This window comes from Marmota flaviventris, chromosome 1 (genome assembly GCF_047511675.1).
Source record: "Marmota flaviventris isolate mMarFla1 chromosome 1, mMarFla1.hap1, whole genome shotgun sequence".
NCBI lineage: Eukaryota > Metazoa > Chordata > Mammalia > Rodentia > Sciuridae > Marmota > Marmota flaviventris.
This window is the reverse complement of record NC_092498.1, coordinates 44,741,861-44,767,237: the sequence shown is the minus strand read 5'-3', so window position 1 is coordinate 44,767,237 and position 25,377 is coordinate 44,741,861. Positions and strand designations below refer to the sequence as shown.

General features: G+C 41.1%; 1 protein-coding gene across 1 annotated transcript in view; it reads left to right on the top strand.

Annotated features, from left to right (window-relative positions):
* Positions 1-15,053, top strand: part of Wnt2 (Wnt family member 2) — a 42,246-nt gene extending 27,193 nt beyond the window's left edge. The window contains exon 5 of the mRNA XM_027926423.3: positions 14,214-15,053. Coding sequence (XP_027782224.1) covers positions 14,214-14,443 — 230 coding nt within the window. The 3' untranslated portion in view covers positions 14,444-15,053. The remainder of the gene's footprint in view (positions 1-14,213) is intronic.
* The last annotated feature ends 10,324 nt before the right edge of the window (positions 15,054-25,377 follow it).

Genomic DNA, 25,377 nt, shown 5'->3' with positions numbered 1-25,377 from the left:
TCGAGCCCATTGTACCGATAAGAAAAGTGAATGACATGCTCACAATCTCATGGATAGGAGAGGACAGATGTCTGGCCCCAGGCTGTGCTTTGACCCTGAAACCACATATGTGCCTCACCTATCTTCCATGCAGAAAGACTTTGCAAAGCAAAAAAATCTCATGTTGAATAACAGAGGACATGCCTGCTTCCAACATATCTTTTCTGGTTTTTTGGATTGAAGTTGTACTTGATGAATATTTGTTTACTGGATATTCAGTGAAATAAGGGTGAAATAAGGGCCAGACTTTTCTTTGTCCCACAGAGGTGATTCTGCATCTAATCCTTACTACCTTTTCAAATTACTAAATTATTCTTGCATACTTTGCTCTTTCTATTCCCTGCATTAAAATAAATTCTGTTTCTTGGTCTTAAAACAGCAGACATGTCTGTAGTACCCACCACATGCCGCTCTCACAGGGTGTCTGTAATGTTTTGTTATTATCCCATTTTATGGGAGAGGAAACTGAAGCTCCAAGAGACTAAGAATTTTGCCTAATGACTTGTAGTTAGTAAAAGGCTGAACAGGGACTGTCAGTCTGTCCTTTCTACCATTTTACTCTGCCTTCAGCCACATCAGGCACAGAATACATAGTTGCAGGGGCTTTCTGAGGAAAGCTACGTAATTTATTAACTCTTTTATTTTTATTCTATCTTAGACATTTTTAGCTTCTCTTACTTGGAAAGAAGTGAATTTTTTTAGTTTTTGGTTGGCGTTATAACTAGGAGCCACCCTGTTTTCCTCCTCTTCTCCCGCCTCCTTCTTTTCCTCATTTTCTTCGTATCCTTAATTAACCAGCTCCAATATACTGGAGATCAGATCTCCAGGAAGATTCCTAGATTATTTGTAAATTATCTGAACTAAAATCAATTAATACCTTCTTCAGCAGAGGGCAAGAAAAAGTTATCCATGTAAACCTTGCGATGTTTCTTTTTCATTCTGTTGACCACAGATGATAGTTCTAGTAAAAAGATGATTCAGAATGTTTCATATCATGTAGGCAAGAGTCCAGTTTGTTAAAATAATATTTTTTCTATCATTCACATTTGGAGTCCTATACACGTAGCCACAGGTAAGAGATGCTGATGTTCTCTGAGAAAGCCTCAACTCATTTGTCTGCTCAGAGGATGGTGTTTGGTTGTGTGACTGATGGCCTTCTAAAGATGAGGCTTCACTCTGGCTAGGACAAACTTCTGTGGTCAACACAGCTGGTCAACACAGTTCTAGAAGTTTTTGGTATGGAATCATCCTGAAGTACCTTCTAACCTCTGTTTGTTAGGGCATAGAGATGTGACAGAGAATTGTAAGACCTGGTTCTAACTCACAGTGGCTGTGGGAGCCTTTTCTTTCTGTGAAATGAAGGTGTTGGGTCAGTGCTGACGACTGGTCAGTCTACATTAAGGAACCACCCAGCTTATGTGAGCATGTTGAGAAGCACACACTGGGGGCCCCTCTGCCTGCACTAGAATCGCATTAGGAAGGATCTGTTTTCTAGTAAATGGAACTTTCCCATGTTCAAAATGGGTTACATTATGAGTTGTCAGGCTCAAAAACAGGTCAAATATTTGCAGTAAAATTTAACCTCAAGTAATATCCAATTTCTTTTTTAAATTTTATTTTTTTAACTATCATTTATTTTCCCTTCCCTACATTTTATCTCATACTATCCATTCTACTTTGTTGTTTTGTTTTGTTTCTTTTTAAATCATTCACATTTAATATCCAACTTCTTGAGCTCCTTCCACTTGCCCGCACTAGAAGCATAGTGGTGGTGAGCAGGTTGAATATCATCAAGTCATCTGTATTTGGAACTGATTGGTCTTACTCCTTGCTTCCTGCTCAAGTCACTCATGGGCAGACATGAGTCAGCCTGCTTTGTCAATTAGATCTGTGCTGTGGCTAAAGTAGATAAAGTCTTCAGATCTAGTCTACTATTTTCCATAATTAGGGTCTCTTGAAAGACTCATGAATCAGGGTCTGTTCCTGAGATTCTCCATGCTTTTCATATTTAAGCACATCTGAGTTTGAAAAATCAATGATTTAGACAGTGCATGATCCTGGTTTGCCTGTAAGTATTAGGGGAGAAGTCCAGTAAAACATTCTATTTTCTTGGAGTACCCATCTCTTAAAAGGGGGGATTTTTTTTCTTTATTTGAAGAGCTCTAAATAAACATCAGCCCCAAAATACCCCTGCCTTGGCTCACCCAGCATAAGAGGGTCATTCTTTTGCATTTGTGCCCTCCATGTTCAGAAAACCTCTTACACTGCAAGTAATTCATTAAAATGATTTTGGCCATCAAAGCATTCACTGGAATTAGCTTGACGTCCTGAAATGATGATACCAAGACTACAGAGAAGCATCACAGAGTGGAGACCCTGGGGTGTTTGTGGTATGCCCAGACTTCACTGGGATCCATGCTGGGAGCATGGGTTAATTCCCACTCAGAGGCAGGCCTGCATGACACACCTTACATGCATCTCCCTGACTCCTCACAGCACTCTCCTCCATTTCCAGAGAAGGAAAATGAGTCTCCAAGAAGTTATTTCACTTGCCCAAGATCATGTGGCCTGTAAGTGATGAACAAACAAAATACATAAAAATCAAAACAAAAATCCATACCTTTCTTGTTATACCATGTACCTTCAGAAATGTGGGTGGTGGTAGGTGGGAGCAGGGGTCCTCCTTAATAAAGAAGCATCTTGAGGACATAGGAATTTAATGAGGAGAGGTGCCCATAAAGTGATGAGGTCAACAGGGACCAGAATTAAGCACCCAGGTTGCCTTGAAATTTTTTTCAATTAGAAACCCTTTAAGTTTTTAACATCATTAGTGTCTTTAACTGTTCCTAAATAAGAGTAAGCCAAAATAAACAAATAAATAAATACCAAAGAACATATTATTGTGGCAATAATAATAAGCCATTTCCCCCTAGTCTTCAATTGAAAAAAGTGAAGGTTCTGATGGTCAACTATAAATATTCCTTCATGTAGCCCAGATTTGAAGAGTGGGAAACACCAAGTGTCGTGCATGTGACATTTTGCAGGCCAAACTGGAGGCCAGGTCTGGGAAGCAGGGCTTTCTGGGAGGAGTGTAGTTATCTACTCTGGTTATTGCCCCAGGCATCTGTAAATCAAAGAAACCCTTCAGTTAGAGATAGGTGCATCTCTAAGTAAGGAATGCTGCTATCCTCTCACAGAAAGCATCTGTACCTAATCACAGGCCACTTTCACTGTTTATGATGTAAAACCCTGACCTGGGTCAGAGGTCACCCTGAGGTCTCCTCTCCAACTATAGGAAACAAGCAGTCCTCCACTTCTTCTCCAGTCAAGTTCAAAAACACATGGAACTCAGCAGGTGTGCAACTTGTTGCCTGCTGAAAACCTGATACCTGGCTGACAGCTGCAGGCTGCGGATGGTGTAAGCTCTCACGTATCAATGTTTTTCCTACATAAATTATATTTGGCAAACAGAACTCAAAACCCATGAGAACCCAGTCCCAATCATGGTGTTCAGAGATTGGTGTTCTTCACATGCCTTGTGGTGCAGCCTGGTTTGCAAAAAAACTTGTCAATGCAGATTGTGGCCCATGAGCTGATTTAAAAGCAAGAACAACGTGTTAGTCCATGGGTAGACCCTACTTACATAGTAATATTTTCAATTTGCACCACTCCATCGTGGATCCCTCTTCACTGAATACATATTTATTGAGATTCTTCTATGTGCCAGACACAGAAGCCCCAGAAATGCAAAGAGGGGGAAGGCAGGATTGATCCTTACCCTCATGGCTTCATTGCTCTCATGGCTCTTATAGACAAGCCAGGCAGCAACCAGGCAAGGGGACACATTCTGGATGGTAAGGAATCCTCAAGCTTGGATAGAAAGGGTTGTTTCTTAGGCTTCAGTCCTTGATTCATTACTCTGCACAAGGTCTCACCTTGGAGTTGCCATTTGGCAACATAGAAATTAAGTTATTCATCTCTTTCTGATTTAAAACTTACAGAAATCATTGAGTTGATATCTGAAAGGCACCAAGACAGATCCAAAGAGAACTTGATGAAAAATATTTTGATGAAGCTCATAAGTCATTATTTTCATAGGTAATTTTTGATTGTTATTTAGTTAATACTAAACACTGTACATCCTCTTTTCAAACTCCTAAGTGCCTACAATATAATTATTCTTTCCCTCCTTAAAACGCTATTTTCTTGACTTTAATAACACCACACTCTTCTGATTTTCCTCCATCCCCAATAACTAGCCTTCCTCAATCTCAGTGTCTAATTTCTTCTTTTATACATCTACAGTTGGCAAATTTTACAAAGCTCAGTCTAAACACTCTTTCTTTGTGTGTACCTTCTTTTCTTAATTTATTTTTATTCTAATTTATTATATATGACAGCAGAATGTATTACAATTCATATTAAACATATAGAATACATTTTTTATATCTCTGGTTCTATACAAAGTTTATTCACACCATTCATGTCTTTATACACATACTTAGGGTAATGATATCTGTCTCATTCCAACATCTTTTCTACCTCCAACCCCCTCTTTCCCTTCCCACCCCTTTGCCCTATCTAGAGTTCATCTAATACTCCCATGCTTCCTCTCCCAACCCCACTATGAATCAGCCTCTTTATATCAGAGAAAACATTCAGCATTTGTTTTTTGGGGGATTAGTAACTTCACTTATCATTATATTCTCCAACTCCATCCATTTACCTGCAGATGCCATGATTTTATTCTCTTTTATTGCTGAGTAATATTCCATTGTGTATGTATACCACATTTTCTTTATCCATTCATCTACTGAAGGACATCTAGTTTGGTTCCACAGTTTAGCTATTGTGAATTGTGCTGCTATAAACAGTGATGTGGCTGCATCACTATAATATGCTCATTTATTGATTATTGATTTTAATTCTTGCACTTTAGGAGTCTTATTAAGGAAGTTGGGGCCTAAACCAACATGATAGAGTTTGGGGCCTACTCTTTCATGTGGCCTTCTCTATTCCTGTTGCTATCCCTGTCCTCATCTGTGTCCGGTAGCCTCACCCTGTATCCGTTCTCTCATCTGCAGCTTAAATTTCTCACACTTACATCAATTGGCTTCTGTTCAAAACTGAACTCCTGATTTGCCCAATTTTTGAAACTTATTTTCCCCTAGTCTTTCCCTTCTCAGGAAATGGCAATACCATTTACTCTGGTGGTCAAGTCACAAACCTGCAGGTTATTAGTTAAAGCCCCTTCTCTCTTTCCTCCATCACCAAATCTATCATGAGGACCTCTTAAAATGAATGCAGATTCCATCCTCTTCTCCATCTTCACTGCCATCCCCTTGGCCAAAACAGAGCTCAAGCTCTGTTCTTTCATTCACAGCATGTGCCACAGTGTTTAGTTAATTAGTTACCTCTCTGTTCCACTGGACTCCAGTGGGGATTCCATGATGACAGGAACTCTGTCTTATTCACTGAATCTCCATTACCTAGCATTGAATTGAAGGAATGGAAGTTATAAACAACATAGAATATTTCAACTAGATTACCCGGATTCTTAGGTATATTGGTGCAGCTTCATAGCCTAAAGATGGCTTGGTTTCTTTATAGGGAATTACAAAGCATGTCTTCTCATCACCTGATTACCTTTTCACACACAAATTTATAAAACTTCTCATTTACGTGAAAGTGTTAAATGAAAAATTTCCCTCATATTGAAGTGCATTAGTATGGCATTGATAGAGCTTCAGATATTGCTTGCTAGCTATTTCCCTGGTTGAGAAAAAAGGTCCCAAGTAAACACAGTAGCAAACTGTGCCTATTGCTTTTAGTGGCCATCAGATACTCAGTTAATTTACCCTTCATTTACTACTATCATTGGGATTGCTGGGTAGTTCATCTGATTTTATTGTTAACATAAGCAAAAAGAGTTTTTATGTCCATGCCATTTTATGTTATGAGGAGGATCTATAGAACTGTGTTCTTTTTCAAAATATAAATACTTAGAAGAATTATTCTAAGTATATGCTGAAACATACCTTAATTTGAATTGACAGTAGCAATCAGATTAAATTTGGGAAAACTGAAAAAAAAGTAACTTTTAAAAAAATGAAGAGTTCATTTTCTTATTTCTAACCCTTTGACCTAATTTTACTACTAACAATCAAGAATTTACCAAATAGATGTGGTTTGGGGATGGAAGGGTTAGGAAAAAACTAATTTCTAATTACCATATTAATGTGTTACAAACAAATGGATGATATTAATGTATATTAAATAATTAATTTGATTACTTCATTTAAACTTTCCCCACAAAATTAATTTTTCACTTGTAAATCTCTTCTTTAAACTTAGGTAAATTTTACTATATTAGGGATAGAGTCCAGCATTATGGATAAGGAGACTGTGTTGCTACAAATTGCTAACTATTGCTGTTTCTACTGATTAGTAATAGGGTAGCCATGGACAAATTAACTTCTCTGTGTCTCTTAAGATAAAGTACTTTATCTAGTGGTTTTTAAGGTTCTTATGATTCAATAACTAAATGAATTTTAATTCATTATACTCTGCTTACAATAATAGAACCTTAACTTGATGCCACAAACTCCCTTAAGTTATCATTCTGAATTTCTATCATTTAAAAACATGTGCCACATTTCTTTTATGTGTTCTCTATCTACTCAGAGCAGTCATTTGAAGAGACAAGGTTCTGCTTCCACCAGGTGCCTGAGGACTGGGCGATCACTCTCTGGAGAAGGGTACCCTCCCCTCCCTGGGCCAAAGGGAAGCCTGTTCTAGAGTTCTTAAGGAATTGTTTTTAGTTTAATAAATCAGCAAATATTTGTTGATAACCTGAGCATTATGCAGGATATAGAAGAAAGGATAAGATCCAGCCCTTGTTCTTGGGCAAACAAGATGCATGAGAAATAACCAAACATTTCCAGCCAATACTTGAGCCCAGTTGCAGGACACGGGCTTGAAGCAGACGGAGGTGCCCTATGGAAGACACTCCAGTAGGCCCAAATCTTGAAGCATAGGAAGACTTTCCGTGGAAAGGAGGGTGAGGAAAGCCAACATAGGAAATGAGAGTAACTCTTAAGGAGAAAGTCTTCATGGTTCCTTCAGTGGGACAGTGAGGAGATGGCCTGCTTAGAGGGTACAGGTAGGATAGAAAATAACTGTGGGTCGGGTGGGAATGCCAGATATGGAAAGCCTCACAAAGTCCTGCCATAGCATTAATTCCATTAAAAGATGTGCTAATTTAATGGGACAAGGTTTTCCTGTGCCAAACTTTTTCACATCATGAAAATCTTGAATAAAATCATCTGAGATAAGTGCAGATATCGTCTTGCCTAAGTAGCGTTAGCTGTGCAATCCTTAACGTGAGGAAGGGCAAACCTTGCAAGTAGATGAATGTGCGGTCTCTAACATTTGCTCAGTAACATTCCTTTGTTCCCTCAATAAATCTGTGTCATTACTGACAATGTGTAAGTCAACCAGAGGAGAAACAGCCTATTGGATGACAGGCTTAAGTGAATCTTGCTTTATGCCCTAATGGTCAACATATGGGCCTCTGTCAGCCTGAGTGGCAGGAATTTCCAAAGACATGGGCCTATCCAGAGAGAGAGAACACACACTAGAGCGCCCTTCCTCCAGGTCCCAGAGGTATGGGTCTGGGAACTATTAGCCAAAGCCCTCTGTTCCTCCTCTGCTGTCAGGAAGATGCATGTTGGTGGAGACAGAAATGTTTTTACACTGGGAACCCTGACTCCATTATTAATTTTATAGCTCTGGGGACTGTATGCTCGATTCTGTAAAGCTCCCTCGGCACTGCCTCACCAAAGTATGTTATGTGGTCCCTAACACATGTGATTTAGAAACTCAGACTCTTCTTCTCTTTCCCCTGGTGCCTATGTGAGCTCTTGAGTGAGTTGGGATGGGGACAGTATAGATGGGGAGGAGAAACATATATTTGGCCAGAAGCAGCTCCTTCCCCCAGCTGAGGCACTGGCAGACCTTCCAGAGTCCGCCTGGACCTGCACACTGAGTTTAGGTAGAAGATCTCAGTAATTGTTTGGGGTAAAGATGACAAGAGGGCAGTCTTTGTGTCTGGGGGTTGGGCTCTGTCCTGGGCCAGTCTCCAATGGGGGCATACTTCATAGCCAAAGCAATGGGATAGCATGGTACAATGCACCTCACACATGCAAATGCTCCAGACACTTTGGACCTCTACTTGTAAACAAAGAGGGAATAACTGGTGGACAAAGGGAAATAGAGGGCAGAGAATTTGAAAGAAGGAGAATGAAGGAAGATAAGAGGGCAGAAAGGAAAGGGTGAACTTCTATCCTACTCATTTTTGAAAATATGAAAACTTGCCCTTATAGGTTTAAGGCAGTTAGGTATAGCTGGGTTTCTATCCTCTGTGATTCCCATCATGGCCCAAATAGGGGAGTGAGTGACTCATTAAATATATGTTCATATATTATTGGGGGGGGGGGAATATCTAAAATTTTATATGTCCCAAACAAGTAGGCACATCATAAAACTCAGTGGCTCTCTTTCACCAAACACACATACACACACACACACACACACACACACACACACACACAATTTTGATTCTGATCTTTTATTTTAAGCATAATGGTGAAGCTCTCTGACAGGAGGTTGGTAAGACAGTGTAGACCTGCTGCTCTCAATAATAATGAGTCTTTGTTATGATTCCATTAAAGGAAACCAGTACAAGCAAATTTTATATAGATTCTGCACTCTAAAAATGCTCTTTTCAGAGTTTTGATGAAATGGATCTATGTTCTGCTAAAATGGCAGCAAGCATCCGAACTGCCCTTCTGCCCTATAGTTTGTCATTAGATCTAATGAGATCCATATCCCAAAGCAGGGCCAATTTGCAGACTATAGCCATGCATCCTCTCCTACTTCATAGACACCCTCCCCCTCCGCCTCAGCCCATTCCCTGGTATCCTGATACCTCAGGGGGGCCCATTAAGACTCCAGGCTGCGACTTCACCCTTTTTCCCACATCAGGGGCTCTCACTCCTCAAAAATCCTCTCTCATCTTGCTTCTCCTGGGCCCTCATTACACCCTGTGTGGGCAGCCAGCAGAGAGTGGCATGTCCAGATTCCCTGTGTTTCTCTGCATTTTCTAGCCGAGCACTGAACTACTGAGACATTTCATTGCCAGCCTTTGTTTCCTTTACTGAAACCACTTTTAACTTCAACCATGCCAGTGGTTATTGCTGTGTCTGCTCCTCTCTGAGTTCTGATGGTGTTGAGGTCACTTCACTGAGCAATCTCTCCGTTTAGAGTCCAGGCCAATTTCGTGCATTTGGGGAACCCATGAGCATTACACAAGACTGAGTGAGCACACCACTCAGACCTTGTTAGCCTTTGAGCCACTGTGGACTCAGGAATAAGACCCTGGAATCTCTTATCCCCCTAAGCCTCACAGCCCCAAAGGGGATAAATATTCTAACATATAGTAATATATTCATGCTTTGATATTGTAGATCAGTGGAAGTGAAGAATGTTTACTGGTGGGCAAGGTTTATGAACAAAACACAAAAAGCTAGAAATTTAGAATCACCTCTGTTACGCCAAGCAAAAGTCCTTTCTCACCTGTTGGGGCTCCCTCAAACCTATGATTTCAATTACCACTTCTAGATAAAAGTTTCCAAATCCACATCTCTATCCCAACCTCCCTCTTGAGTCCCAGACAGGGTTTTCAGTCATTTCTACCTGATAACCCACAGCCACGGCAATCTCAACATGCTGAAAATTTAAGCTCCTTATCTTTGCTCAAAGTTTGTTCCTTCCAGGCATTTCTCACCTTAGGGAATCCCCAGCATCAATATAGTCACCCAAGAAAGAACCTTAAAGTCACTCCTGATGCCTCTATCCCCCCATCCATCTGTTAGTCACCATGTCTTGTTGGTCCTGCCTCCTCAACTTCTGTTGTTCACTAACCTCTCCCATTGCACCACCACCCTCTCAAGCCAGCCTGCCTCGAGTCCCCCCAGAGCACTTGGTGGGTCCCTGCCCTGAGTCTGACCTGTTTCATGTCACTCAACCCCAGAACATTGATGATCCTTCTGAAACATGAATCATATAGTGTTGCCCTTTTTTTCAACACTATAATCATATAGTGTTGAAACCCTCAATAGAATTCCTTTGCCCTAGCCAGGCACAGTGCTACATGCCTGTAATCCCAGAGGCTGGGGAGGCTGAGGCAGGAGGATCATGAGTTCAAAGCCAGCCTCAGCAAAAGCAAGGTGCTAAGAAACTCAGTGAGACCCTGTCTTTAAATAAAATACAAAATAGGGCTGGGGATGTGACTCAGTGGTTGAGTGCCCTGAGTTCAATTCCGAGTAACCACTGCCTCCCACCCCCCCAAAAAAGAATTCCTTTGCCCTCAGGTTGAAGTTTAAACCCTTTCTGACATTACTCAAAGCCATTCACGGTAAGCCTCTTCTCACCTCTCCAACCTCAACTCTTGATTCTCTCCCCTTATGACATATTCTGGTCTGGGGAATACCTCTCTCCTCATTTGTTTCGGAGAGCTTTCCTGCTTTCCTGGCCTTGGCACATGTGGCCCTCCTCCTCCTCTCCACCGCCACCACCTTCTTGTTATTGAAATAGACCACACATGCAGGGATGTGCACATGCCGCACATACACATTTTCTCAAATGAACATACCCACGAACCTGTGCCCATGGGAATCAAGGAACAGAAGAGGCTCTGCATTCGAGAAGCCTCCCTCATCCTCCTTTTCTCTCTACCCTCCGAGAAATCACTAGCCTGACTTTGAATATCATTGACCAGTTTTCCCCATTTTTGTTCTTCATGTGCAAACCTAGTCTAAAATGAAAACCTTGTGTTCGATGTCTGTTGCTGTGTCACAGACTATGAAGGAACGTTATGGCCTGAACCAACCTTGAATCCTCAGCTTGGGCCTCAGCAGTGCTTGCAGCTGTGCCCTTTTTCATCCACTTCATTATCAAGTTTCTTGAACACTTGGCTCATAGGCTCTGCCCTCATGTCCTCTCCTCCCATTCGCTCTTCTACCACAACACTGTCTGGATCATCCACTGAAACTGTTCTCATCATATGGCACCAGTCATCTCTTGCTGTGGAGCCAGTTTCCAGTATTCCTATTTGACACCTCTACCTCCCCACCCCAAAATTCGGTAAATCACCAAGTTCTGGTGCTTCACCCTGTGGCCTGTCGGGTACTGGTCTACTTCTGTCCACACTCATTGTTTTTTGCCTAGACTGTGACCCAGCCTCAAGGTTTACCTCCCTGCCCCCAGCCATGCTTCCAGACTTACCATTCTGGTATGTTTTCCCTTAATTAAAAGTCTGGCCTAGCTTACCACCCACCAAGGAGTGAAGTACAAGCTGTAGCCAGGCATAAGCTTGCTGTTGCTCTAGTCTCCTTTTCTATGCTTTTTGCCTAAGAGGCATCCTGTTCCTTAGCACACTCATGAACTTGCCCTTGAATCTGCACTCTTGAGAGCTTGTCCTTGGAATTTCCTCTAGGACATTCTCTCTTATTCTGGGATGCCTTTCACCCTGTTTATTCCCTGCAAATCTTATCCTCTGCATCCTGTCTCTAATGCCACCTTTTCTGTAAAACCAAGCAGTTGAGGACCCTTTTTCTGGTCCTGTCTTCTACTATTAATACCAAAAATATAATTATTATAATATGGTTGGCCCATGGCCCCTTGAACATATGTTTTTTGGGGAAGCTAACAGTGCCTAACACATAGTAGGTACTCAATAAACACTTGCTAAGTGATTGGGTGGTTAACATTTATAGAGCACTTATGCCACACGCTTTTATACATTATCTTATTCCGTCCCCACACAAGCCTTTTGAGGAAGGAACTGCTTTTATCCCAGTTTTGCATGAGAGGAAACTGAAGCTTAATGAGATTAAGTAACTTGTCCACGATCACACAATATACGCATATCAGCTCTATGACTGAACTCTGAATTGTCCATGCTCTAAATAACCTCACTGTACCGTCTTTGAGCTTTGTCTGCTGTGCTACTTTGCACATGACTCTACTGTGGTTTTCAGTAGGCCCTGAGCAAATGAAACAATTTTCCAAACGTAGTGGAAGCATCTCTTCCCACACATTTGTCTTGCGCTGTGTTTTGAATCCTCTGAATATAAGAACTCGGTCCTATTTATTTTATTCCCTCCCTCCCCGCAAAACCCCAGGCAGCCAACACAGCATCTTACACATGTTTGTGTTCACTAAATGTTTATTGAATGAAATAATGGGTGTGCTGTTAAGAGGCAGCATTTGGCAGCGAGTCCTTTTTGCACAATCAGTGATTTTGAGGATCATCCTGATGGTTGTCCCCCAATCCAGGCCCAGCTGCTGCTGCTTCTAACCCTTTGCTTCTTCAGCATGATGTAGGTTTGGGGCCACCCCTGGCTGACCCACCCTCCACCCTGGCTCCGGCCCTCTGCCATCCTTCCTGTCCTCATGAAATTCCTCTGCCTGTCTTCCTGCTCTCGGCGGCTGATCAGGCAGAGTTGTTCTGCCCCCACCCCTGCTCTTCTTGACCCCACGCCCTGCTTGAACCCTACAGCTTCCCTGGTCACTCTGAACAGGCAGGGCAACATGACATTTATGTAGATAATTCTAACACAGAGCAGTTTGAGATAAACAGAGTGTCACGAGGCATTGTACAAATTGTGAAAAGGGAGACATTCCTGGTTCAGTGATGGAGCAACTGAACACAAGCTAAATCACCATGTTTTCCATCCTGATATAAGGGTTTTCCCCCCCCCCTAATAAGGAGTTTGGCTTCTCTAGTTTGTCAATTATTTATTATTGTTGATTGCAAGTAATAGAAATGGGAGCAGTTTAAGCTAAAAGGGAACAATTATTAGAAGAATACAGTCTCTAGGAACTCAAAGGTTGGAGACCAGCCAGGCCTCCAGGAGAAATGGAAGCAGAACCAGAAAATAGTCTAGCGTCAGGCAGTATTCTCTTTCCCTGTCCCATCTTTGCTATCTCTGTGTATTCACTTCATTCCTGTCTTTCTCTGGATCTCTGCTAGTCCACAGACCTCATCACAGAACATGATTGCCATGGAGGTAGTGACTATCAAAATCACACAGCCCCATGGAAATCTGCCTGATTAGCTGCACATGAGTCAGGTACGCACCCTTGGTCCACTCATCCAGTGCCAGTGAGGAGGGTAATGTTCAACATGGCTGCCGGGGTGCTGAGCTCCGTGAAAGAAATGGAAAGGGTCATTATTAGCTGAGAAAACTCTCCCAAAATGTCCACTAAACTTGGTTCTGCTGTTTGGTAATGCTATTGTAAAAGACTTATGTGTGTTTCCCCAGAAATAGAGCGAATTAAGAGGCTTTCTGTCTTTTTCATTCTTTTTCAGAAAGCGAATACATATAGATTACCATTTAGCAAACATTTCCCTGATTAGCAAAGATGACTTTCCACTCGTAATTCCTAACAGGTTTTTAATGCAGGTTCTGTTCTGTGAAGGCCATGAATCGTGGCCTCAACAGGTGCCTCCCACATGTCTCTGTAGCCTGCTTGATTGCCTAGGATGGGGGAGATAAACCTGGTCCCTCCCTCCCCAGGGTTTCACACAAATGATGTCTACTTCTCCCCACCAGCAACCAGAGTTCCAGTTTTTTTCTAATAAGCTTTTAGTGTAAGCAGGTCTGGGGAGGTGGATTTTCCTCCCTTTGTGGATTCTATACCCCTACAAATTTGGAAAGAACTAACCTTGGTCACTGCTTCTTTTAATATGGTTTGAGGTTGGGAGAGAGGGAATCAGGATCTGGCTTTGCCCACCCAATGATGCTTTTACCCAAGGCCAGGTAAAACTACTCTGAAATTCAGAGCTGAATTCAGGTTGCCCAAGGCAAACCCAAAGTTTCGTGACCCTCCTTCCTGAATTCTGTCCTCCTGGCCCCTGCAAGCTCCCTGCAGCTTCTGGAAATGATATGATCAGCTGCATGGACCCATAAAGCAGGGTTACAGCACCAGGCTGTGTAGAGGTGGGGCCGGGGCCCTGTACCAGAGGATGGACCTCCTGCTTCTCCTCCTGAGACATATTGTAATCCACTCAAACCCTTTCAATGACACCTCCCTGGGTTGTCTTCCAGGCTCCCTGGGTACAGCAGGCCGTGTGTGCAACCTGACTTCCAGAGGCATGGACAGCTGTGAAGTCATGTGCTGCGGCAGAGGCTATGACACCTCCCGCATCACCCGGATGACCAAGTGCGAGTGTAAGTTCCACTGGTGCTGCGCCGTGCGCTGTCAAGACTGCCTGGAAGCCCTGGATGTGCACACATGCAAGGCTCCCAAGAATGCCGACTGGACGACCTCCACATGACTCCAGAGGACCTCACTGTCCACCTTCCTTCCTGCAAGGACTCCATTGGATCTGCAAGGACACTGGACCTCTGGGTTGTTTCCGGGGGGATATTTCCTAAGGCATGTGGCCTTTGTCTCAACAGAAGTCTTTTCTCCCTTGCTGGGGCCTCCAGGACATAAAGTATATCCTATTCTGTCTGTCTTCCAGCATTCTGGGGTCACCTCTCTTCCTGGTAAGTTCTGTTTGGAAATGGCATGACAGGTTCTTAGAGAGGGAGAGCGATGGGCCCCAACCTCTGTCACCTAGACTCTTTCTCTTTTTTGAGCAGCTGTCCAGGGGCAAAGAGCGTCTCAAAGTAGCTTTCTCCGTGTCTTCCAATAAATGCTCACAGCTAAGAGATTCCATACTTCCCTCTGGGAAATGAGGAAAGTATAATCAACGGCCACCAAATTAACTTTAATTTTTGAAAAGACCAAGCAAAGCTTTTGTCTGATTGAGTAATGTCCGCAGCTACCATGCCCAGGGGTAATTGGCAATTGTTTGAAGAAAGGATGGCTTTCAATAAACTTCAGTTTTAAAATGCATACTTTTCAAGGCATTTATTGCCATATTAAACTCTGATGTAACAAAGTGGGAATGTGTATCCTTTGGTATGATGGTGTTTTGAATCTTCACAATAGCCAAATCCACAGAGAGTAATTGCTATGCATGACTGTCTCCTCCATATTAAAGAATCTTTAGAAATGAGACTTCACTAGGATCTGAAGGGAATTCATAGGAAGATGGACCATCCAGCCATATTCTGTAACTATTGGGTGAATATGGTGGGAAATAATTTAGTAAGTGGAATATCAGAAAAACGTATTTATGCAGATAAAGAAAGGGGAAATTCCTATTCGGTCTTATGCATCTGATCCATGGAATTTTGTAATTGAAACAACTTTGAGAATGAAAACTTCTGGAATGATATGACCAGCAAACCAAAATGCTGACAGAGAGGTTTCCAGAGCTAAGCCATTCCCAGAACAGCCTTTACCAGATGCCCAGGAGAAGTTGGCCACGTATGCTGAGGAGCATCGGCTAGTACCCATCACCCTTCAAGCACATTTTAAAGACCTGTCACTTTTAATTGTGTTCATTTGATGCTTACAAGATGATGTGATCCTGTAGCCTAAAGCAAATGACACATAGCCTTGCCTGTAAAGTCAGTAACCCTACTACATTACTGCAAACAAATCACAAGTTGGAAACTATATTTAAGGAACCCAACTGTAATTATGGGAACATCAATATGCAAATAGTGGTTAGCTTCTACCATCAGCCAAAAGATGACATTTAGGGAAAATTAAGAGGTTGCCTGTCCCATTTTTTATATTCAATGAAAGAAAGGTGAAATCTACAAAGCTGTTTCTCATTGCTTGGTGCAGTTTGGTTCTTGTTCTAATGTAGCTCTTTAAAAAGAGCTACATTAACAAGATGTTTCATTACGTATATCTGGTGTCAGATCATTGATGCTTGCTCATTCTTTCATGCTTTGGACTTTGTGTTTTTCTATCCTTGCTGTAGGTCATTTAGATGAAAACTTATGAAAAACAACCAACTGGACTACTTTGTTATAATTGGTATTTGATTCCTCTTAAAAAATGACTGAATCTGTCTCTTCTCCATCACTCCCAAGTCTCCAAGTTGGTTGTCTAATAAATTGTTCTTTCCTCTTTTTATTCTATAATAGATTCCCAGGGTGGGAAGAGTAGAACAGAACAATAGCTGCTATGACACAGAGTAGGGCAGGCCAGGCCAGAGGACAGCTGCCTGGCCTTCAGTTGTACTTAAGCATGGCATAGATGCCTTCATGACATTTCCATGGGGTCCCAAAGCCATAAGCTCGTCTTATTACCAGGTGATCTGTGAAATCGTAAATCCATGGGTATATTTAGGATGGGGGTGGAGAATCTTAGAGGACATGTCAGCTCTCCCTAGTTAGGGGAAACTGAAACCAAGAGAAATAAAGGAATCTCTACAAATGTTAGCCACTACCCCAGTGATCCATCACAAGTGGGACCACACTGTAAGGGGATTTGAGAAGGTCAAGCACGTTATCCAATCAATGAAACTAGTCTCTCTCAGAATTAACTCAGTGGACTCCAAGTAATTTTAGCTTCGAAGGGGATGCTCACTTTTTTTTTTTTTTATTCTTGGGATATTTAGATCTGATCTTATTTTCATGCTGAAATTCATCCCTCCTAAGATTAGCAAGGGGACTAGGCCTATCCATCCAACTGATCTACACAGATTGTCCCAGTATGTAGGGGAGAGTGTGGCAGTGCTTGCAAGGGGCAGTGGAGTCCTCATTGAGAAGGGCATAAGATGACAGTGAAATGTTTTTAATCTGCTTTTACTTCTGAAAGAGTACATTTATATTTAAAAGAGAAATTTAAGGTAAGTGAAGATAATTTAAAACTCATTTTCTTTAGGATTTGGTAGAGGATCAACATTCTAGGATTCTGAAATACATTAAATTCTTGATTACTTGATGCCTTGAAGTAATTTGTTTGGCACAAATTACCTCCAAAAAAGTAATAATAATGATGGGAAAATCCACCCAGTTCCAATTCCGCCCCCCTATAAAAGTTTTACTATAAATCAAAGTTTTCTAGATCCAAGATAACCCCTTTAGTTTTCCGTAATATCTGAATACATTTCTACAATAGATCTTGATTAGTTCACTGGCATTTTCTATAATCTGCATGTGACCCTGAGATTTAGCATATAAGTTCTGTCTCCAACAAATTTGCTTTACTGACTGGGTTTGTGGTGCTGACTGATATTTGTCTGTATTCTCAGAACAACAGTCTCTGTCAAGATACATTCTATTTACAGCATCCTGGAAGGCCCCTTACTGTCTGAAAGAGTACATGTACTGTCTTAAGAGGCTAGTCTGTCCTCTTGAATGGCTCAAGCTCACTCACAGAAGTTCCCAGTGCCACGGTCCCACCTTGCTCCACCTCTGTGCTCCCTTAGCACCAGACACGTTGCTGATGGAAGAGAGAGAGGCCTGGAGACCCCCATAACACTGGCTTATCCCATGTTACCAGTTGAAATAGACACCAGAGAAGAAGAATCTATCAAATGGCAATTTGATCTGGGTGGGACCAGATGATGGATGGGAGGGGACAGGTAGCTTTTGCCAAGTGAGCAGTGGAGCTCTGTGATCATGGGCAGTGGCATTTTCCACTCTTGTTGGTCACTCCCACCCTTCTTCCTGCGGTTGCTTCCCTGTCCCTGCCGCCCAGCACTTCCTTCCTCAGGCTCAGGGCCCCAAGCCATGACTCAGACCCTCCATCCCCGGTGTGTGGCTTTGCTCGAGGTGACCCATATTAATTTCAAGAGGTGTTTTGAAATTGTCAGAACTATATTCCCTTTTATTGGAATGTTTACAAAGCTTGGAAAGATTCAGGCATCGCGTTTCTAAGACAGTTACTTTAAAGCCAGAAAAATCCAGTTTCACATTGGGTGTTTGCATTGAGGGTTGGGGGTCCACATTAATTTAGCAAGGAGCCTCACCATCAGCTGTAAGAGACCTAACACAGGCTGTGTCAGAAGCGGTGACATGACCGTGCATGTGCTGTGCTTGATGGCATTTGCGGGCCAAGATCTTGTTATTATTTCTCAGTTATTAAAGGCTGGCCTGGGGCTAGTGTTGTTTCACTCAGATAAAAAACATTCATCTCCCTCTTGCCCGCTCTCAAAATAAAGACTCAGAAAAGCATCCAATGGACCAGAAACTTCTTTTGTGTCTATTTACTGTACTTGGTCCTGGGTTTCCTTGTCTTAAGAGCAAGAGTTGTACTGAACAAACAGACCCCGCCAATTCCAAAACTGGTAAACAGCTTTTGTCAGGCCGGTGCTGAACTTCTGAAAAGAAATCTGCTGGTGTGAGGCGATAGGTAAGGTGTGCTGATTTTGACCTCCTTACCTAAGCAGAGAAAATTTTCACTCATCCATGAGCATGTTCTTTACATTTTTCTGAGGATCAGCAAGGTGACAGGTGGTTTGCAAAGCCCAACATGATTATTATTTTTCTAAATCATACTTGTTCCAGCCCTGGCTGTTTTTGTCTCCCTGATATTCACATGGATTCCTGTTTAACCAAACCTCCCACTTCCACAAGCTAATAAAAGTGTCACGCAGATTGTACAAAGAACTATTGTTATTTACAAGTCTACATTTTCTGTGAAATCAAAACATAATAAAGTGAATTTTCAATGTTAACTTTGTTATTTTTAACTTGTGGTAGTCTTGCCAGACCTTCTGGTGAAAAAAAAATCCCTGTAGGTTATGGGAACTATTCCTTCGTCTTTTCTCAGGACCAACCTTCAAATAACTCCATCAAGAAACATCCTCAAGACTTACAGGGGAAACAATTAACTTACCTTATTGATAACTATTCTTGTGAGTGAATGGGGAAGGCTTAAATTCAAGATTGAGAATTATTCCAGATTTTCACTCTGTGTTTTCCTTTGGGTGCCGTCTGAGTGCTGACCCCCTCCCAGGGCTGGCATCCTGTGGCAGTGTTTGTAAACTCAGCATCTCTCCACAGCAGGTAGCCCACTCCTGTCACCTCCCTGAATTATTGCTTTCCCTACTGATGGCTGAAATGGCATTTTTTACAGCTTGATTAGAAACATACAAGATTCCTTCCCCCTTGGAGATCTGTGCATCCTCAATGCATAGGCTGCTTATTTTAAGCAAAAAAAGTTCAGAAAATGGAAATAAACTCTCCTTCAGCAGACAATCCCAAACTCCTTCCCTCTTCCCTAGTAAGCTATATTTTGGGGATGAATGACCTGATTTAGCAAGGCAGGTCCTGCACTCCAAGCATCCCAACATGTCCCCACGGTTAGGCTGCTCACTGTCCCTCTAGGACACTATCGTCCCTTCCAGAAACTCCCACGTCTATCTGTGTAATCAGAAAAAGAGGTGATTCATGTGTCTGTGTGTGTTTTTCAAAGAATATCCCCCCCAAATATTTGGCCATGAAATTTCCCTATTATCCCATCCATTGTGAAAGAGAGTTGTCTGGTGCAGTTTAATCCTAAACAGAAGCAACCATGGTCTTTGCCTATCAGATACCTGAAGCAACTACCTCAGCCCCCAGTTTTGACAACCAAAAATGTCTCCAGACATTGCCAAATGCCCCCCATGGAACCAATGGTCTCATTAAGACTTTGGATTAAGTCTTCAATTGAAACACAAGCCAGTTTCAGTTAGGAACTCCTCACTGGAATATTAGTGTAAAGGGATTTATATTTTCTCAGTATTAATGTATCAGGCCAGCTAGGAAGAAATCTTTTGGAAAATGTGCAATTGTAGAACTCCTTGGCATCATGGAGCAGAGCAAGAAGGATTGACTTGAAGCTCACTCAGGCCTACGTTGTATGTCCCTGGGGCCTGGGGAAGTATGAGGCTCCTGAGTTTCTGAGGAGGGCTTTTACCATAGGAAATCAAACAAACGATGGGAGGTTGATGAGGAGAAACAACAATGCGGTTTTAGAAGCTGGAGGCAGGATTCTTAGGAAATTTTCAATTTCACAATACTCAGTGGGAAAAAACAACAAAATCCCCAAGATGTCCAGGAAGGTGGAGGAGTGAGAGCATTCTTGTTCTGCATTAAATCACTGAATAATTCTGAGTTTTTCAGGACAGCAAGAGAGAGAGAGTAGTAATAAAGAGGAGACATTGCACAATGGAGAAAATCTGAGTTTCAAGCAAAGAGATAAGAGGTTCCAGCATAGGGTCATGATACCAGTTTCCCCTACCACAGGTAACCCCAGCCTTGTGTGGCTGATTCTTAGCAGGGGGAAGAAGTCAAAGAGCGGTCCCAAGTGAGCTGACAAAGCATGGGTCAGCACAGGCTGGAGGAAATCTGGAATGGGAGGAGAAAGCGATAGCCAGAACTTGGAGCAGATGACAACTGGCTTTTTACAGAAGGCCCCTGAAAGCCTGTCTTCTTTGACTTGGTAATTTTTCAGGGGCCAAATTAAATTCACATTATATGCTGCTCAAAGAAGTGAAGAGCAGTCAGTAACCACTTGGGTGAAAAAATAACTCGTGGCCTATTCCTGCATGGTGCTATCTAGCACCATATAACAACGTGATTAATAGCTGATCAGCATGGTCACTTTAACATTTTGACTATTTTTGGACTCAGGTTTGTAATTTCCAAGTAGTGACTGACCCTGTGAAAGCCCCTGTAATTGAATCATGGGCTCTGGATTTCCCCAGACAGTCCACCCAGTCCTATTTTAACAGCATCACAGGCTCTCCTAAGTTCCACAGACGAGAGGAATCACATTACTGCCCGTAAACCCAATTCAAATAATTAAATGACAGAGACGTATCCAGCATCCGCTCAGCCGAATTGCTCACAATGGTTACTGCAGCAGGCTGGCAGGCCTCACAAACCCATCTGTAAATGTTTAGGGGCTTTGTGTTACAGGTGGAGGTCCCACACCAGCCGAACAAGTATCAGGAAATACAGGCAACTAAATCTGAACTGGAGTCTCGGAAAGTCTACCCGCCCATATAAACTTTGGCATCTGCCCCTTGGTCATCATTCTCCAATAGTAAGGGAGGCCTTGAACTCGGAGTCGTCGTTTTGGAATCATGCTTAATCAAGACAAATATTCCCAGCCTCAGAGTACGACTAAGAGAAGGGAGTAAGGGTTTAATTTTCCTATATATTGCTGTAACTATAAACAATGCCTTATCTTCTCAACAATTCTCATGAAATAATAAGCACTCGTGTTTTTAAAAGTATTTACACCAGCCCTTGGAGATTTTATTAGAATCATGATTCACAGATGAGAAATTTTCCTTTTCTACGGAGTTCAGTAATGGGAGTAAGAATTACTCAGTAGACTGTCTACACAGACACATGAATCTGAATACTTGTCATCTAATCATCCATTGGTGAATTTCTTTTAATTTTTCCAAACTGACTAAATGATTGAGTCAAGATGATCCCTCTGCTTTGATTCCTGTAGATGGATAACTCAACAGTTTTTGAAAATTAGGTTGTTCTGACATGAAGATGTGACACTTGAACAGAACAGTGAAGTTACATGACATTTCCCCCTTCTGAGAGGGAGGATTTCTGGAATCACTGAATGTCACATTTGGAAGAAACTTTGTAGATAATTTATTCCAACCACTGAATTTTATTCATGAGAAAACAAAAGGGAAAAAAGAGAGAGAGAGAGAGAAAGAGAGAGACTTCATGGTTCGGACTGTGATGTAAGCAATACACTCTGAATCATCCTCAGGAAAGAACAGTTATTATTCATTCAATAAGTCTGTATTAGCATCTCCTATGAGTCAACCTCTGTGCTATGTCTTAGAAATACTGCAGGGACCAAGATGGACATGCCCTTGCCCAGAGTGTTTTGGAGGGCCACCACCTAGCACTTAACTTTCTATTTTATGAGCACTTTTATGTGTGTGATTGAACTTAGTGCCCAGAACCATTCTTAGATATGGATGTGATTAGCCCCATTTTTGAGTGGAGGCAAGTTTCAGAGATTTAGTAATTTGGCCCAGGTCATAGAAGCCTTTTCTAAGCTTCTAAGAGGCACAGCCCAGATTCAAGTGCATTGCCAAAGGATTTCTGTGATTTTTATTTAATTTATATGAAATCCAGATAGCAAATTATATGTAGATACACATAAAAAAGCCCACCAGGAAGTAGCTTTTGATTATATATATATACACACACACACACACATATATATATATATATATATATATATATATATATATATATATATATATATAATATTTATATTTTAATTGATAGCTAATAAAAACAGACACAATGGCAAAAAATTTATATTTTTAGTTGTAGTTGGACACAATACCTTTATTTATTTTTATGTGGTGCTGAGGATCGAACCCAGGGCCTCGCACTTGCTAGGCGAATGCTGTACCGCTGAGCCATAATCCCAGCCCTGATTATATTTTTTAAAAGGACTTTTATCTAAAATAAAGAGTTTTGAGGAACTCATAGAAAACCAGATTTTCGATCATGAGAAATCTACTTTCTGACATGTATATGTCCAATCTAATTGAAAATGGCTCTAAAATGTGATACATCATCTTAAACGTGATCTGAGTCTTGATTTATTTAAAAGTTCTCCATTCTAAATGCTTGATTACTCAAGTTGAATGAACATGTTAATAATTTTTAAAATATCTTTCATAAGTCTTTTTATAGACTAAGAATGGACATAGAGTTTTCTTAGCAACAATGCCTAGGAAATATTTTTTTTAGAATTGCATTCAAATGTAATAAGTATTTTTAAATATTTTAAAGGCACAAAGTATATGTAAATATGATACTAGCATTTATTAGCAATAATATTTTCACCTTTTTTGACATGAATTATGGATAGTCTTCCTTTCCAAAAAGCAACCTGGAAGGACTTGTAAACCCTGAGTAACAGGATATTGTTTCTAGGGATGACAGGTGATGCCTCCCTACCTTCTGATCCAAAAACAGTTCAGAAGGGCTGAAGTAATAGTGCAGAATCCCAGCATGACTTTCAGTTGACCTCCAATTGACTACTTGCTTTATTCTGGCTTTGTGTTTGGGATTATTTCTGATGGTGGCCAAGTTAGTAAACGAGAGATCTCTTCAGAAAATATGGGAATCAGGAATAAGTCCTTACATGAATCTCTGAGAAGTGTAGAGAGAGCCAAAGAGAGGATCTTTATCTAAATGGAATCTTAAATGAGGGGTCAGGGGAAAGGGTGGAGAATTTTTATTACAATTGTTCTAAAAGTATATGGAACAGATTTACACTCATGTTTATTCATGATTTTTAAAACAACTTTCCCCAGATATGCACTTTACTTTGTGAGAAAGCTGATAAGAAGTGTGAGATTATAGAGAAGATGGTACAATTAATAAATGAATACATAAACAAATAAACAAATAGATAAAATCTTAGGAGTTCAATCCTGCCTAGAATGTGATTAACTCTTTTGGAGCAATAAATAGAGTGAAATGACATCCAAAAGCAATTTTTCCATTTCTTGGACACCTAGCATTTTTTTTGTATAGGAACAATAACAGAGTCATATCCCTATGTAGATTGTGTTGACACCCATGAGGGGGGAAAATCACAATGCCATTTTCTTTTCATTGACTTTGAATGGGGCAAAAAATTCTTGCCTTTACCAATGCTGTCTGGTATTGAGAACTTCTCTTCCAAAAATTTCTTTTAAAATACAAGGATGTTATTCAGCTTTATCCATGAATTCAAGAATTGATTACTCACCATATATCTGGTACAACTTTCCATCAAACATTCCCTTCCAACCCCCACCCCCTTAAAAAAAACCCTCATGATACAATATATCTATGAATTCATCATAAGATCAAATAGGCACCCTTTTAAATGTGTACCTGCACTCTCCCAACCCCTGCTCTTGAATACAGGAATGCTTCAAAGGCCAAAAAAGAAGAGGAAGCTGACAAGTCAAGCCTTGATGGCCCAAGGGAGGTTCACTAATTTATCTAGAAGAATTGTGGTGCAGGAAATAAAGTCTTGGGCTTTCTTGAAGTAGAGAATTGACATTAGGATCTAACCTCTCATCTCCTTCTGCATAAAGTCACTGCGCTCAAAGGGATATACATTCAACAAATGAAAAATCTGATTAACAAGGAGCCATAGTCATACATCACTTAACAATGGAGATACATTTTGAGAAGTGAGCCATCAGGCAATTTTGTCATTAAGCAAGCATCATATGGTAAACTTATTAAACTAAGATGGCTGTGATGTCCCTAGGCAATATAATCTTATAGAGTCACTGTCATATATGTGGTTGACCAATGACTGAAATATTATATGGCACATCACTAGTTTCTTGTGAATTGGGATCGAGGTAGGGAAAATGTATCCTCTAGCAATTTGTAGCTACCAGACTCTTCTTACCTAGTTTGGTATTAGAATTTGCATAATTTTAATACTCCAGGAATTGCCTAGTCAAGAAGTTAGTGTTAGCCAGGCTCAGTGGCACACACTTATAATCCTAGCATCTCTGAAGACTGAGGCAGGAGGATAGCAAGTTCAAAGCTAGCCTCAGCAATTTAGTGAAGACCTAAGCAATTTAGCAAGACTCTGTCTCTAATAAAATATAAAAAAAGGAATGTGGCAGAGTGGTTAAGTGCCCATAGGTTCTATTCCTGGTACAAAAAGGAAAAAAATTAGTCTTTAAAAAAAAAAAAACAGAACAAGCCAGTCACCGTGGCGCATGCCAGTAATCCCAGCAGCTCGAGAGGCTGAGAAAGGTGAATTACGAGTTCAAAGCCAGCCTCAGCAATTTCGAGGTGCTAAGCCACTTAGTGAGATCCTGTCTCTAAATAAAATACAAAAGAGAGCTGGGGATGTGGCTCAGTGGCTGAGTGCCACTGAGTTCAGTCCCCAGTACCAAAAAAAAAAAAAAAGCAAAACAATTCTAGATTGAGATGCCTAGCAGAGGCAAGAGCAAGACCGCTTTGAAAGTCACAATTTCAACCAAGGTGAAGAAGATTTTTCAAATAAATCTTCACCAAACCCGAGTTCATAATCCAAAATAACAAAGAATACCACAAAAAGGCCACCATGATCAAGAGTCATAGACAGAACAAAACATAGAATGAGGCTCCCCAAAATATCAAATAATAAAATTCTAGACAATACAAATTAAGTGTTGAGGAATGATAAAAATGATAAACATGAATAAAGTACATGATCCTTATGAAAAAAAGATTAAATAAGATATTTGAAAAACAACTAAAAAGAACACCCAGAAGTTAAAAATATTACCATGATATTAAATCTCAGTGATTTTCTGTCTGTGGCAACAGCTGAGGAAGCATTGCTGCAGTCTGTCTTCCTGCTCCCATT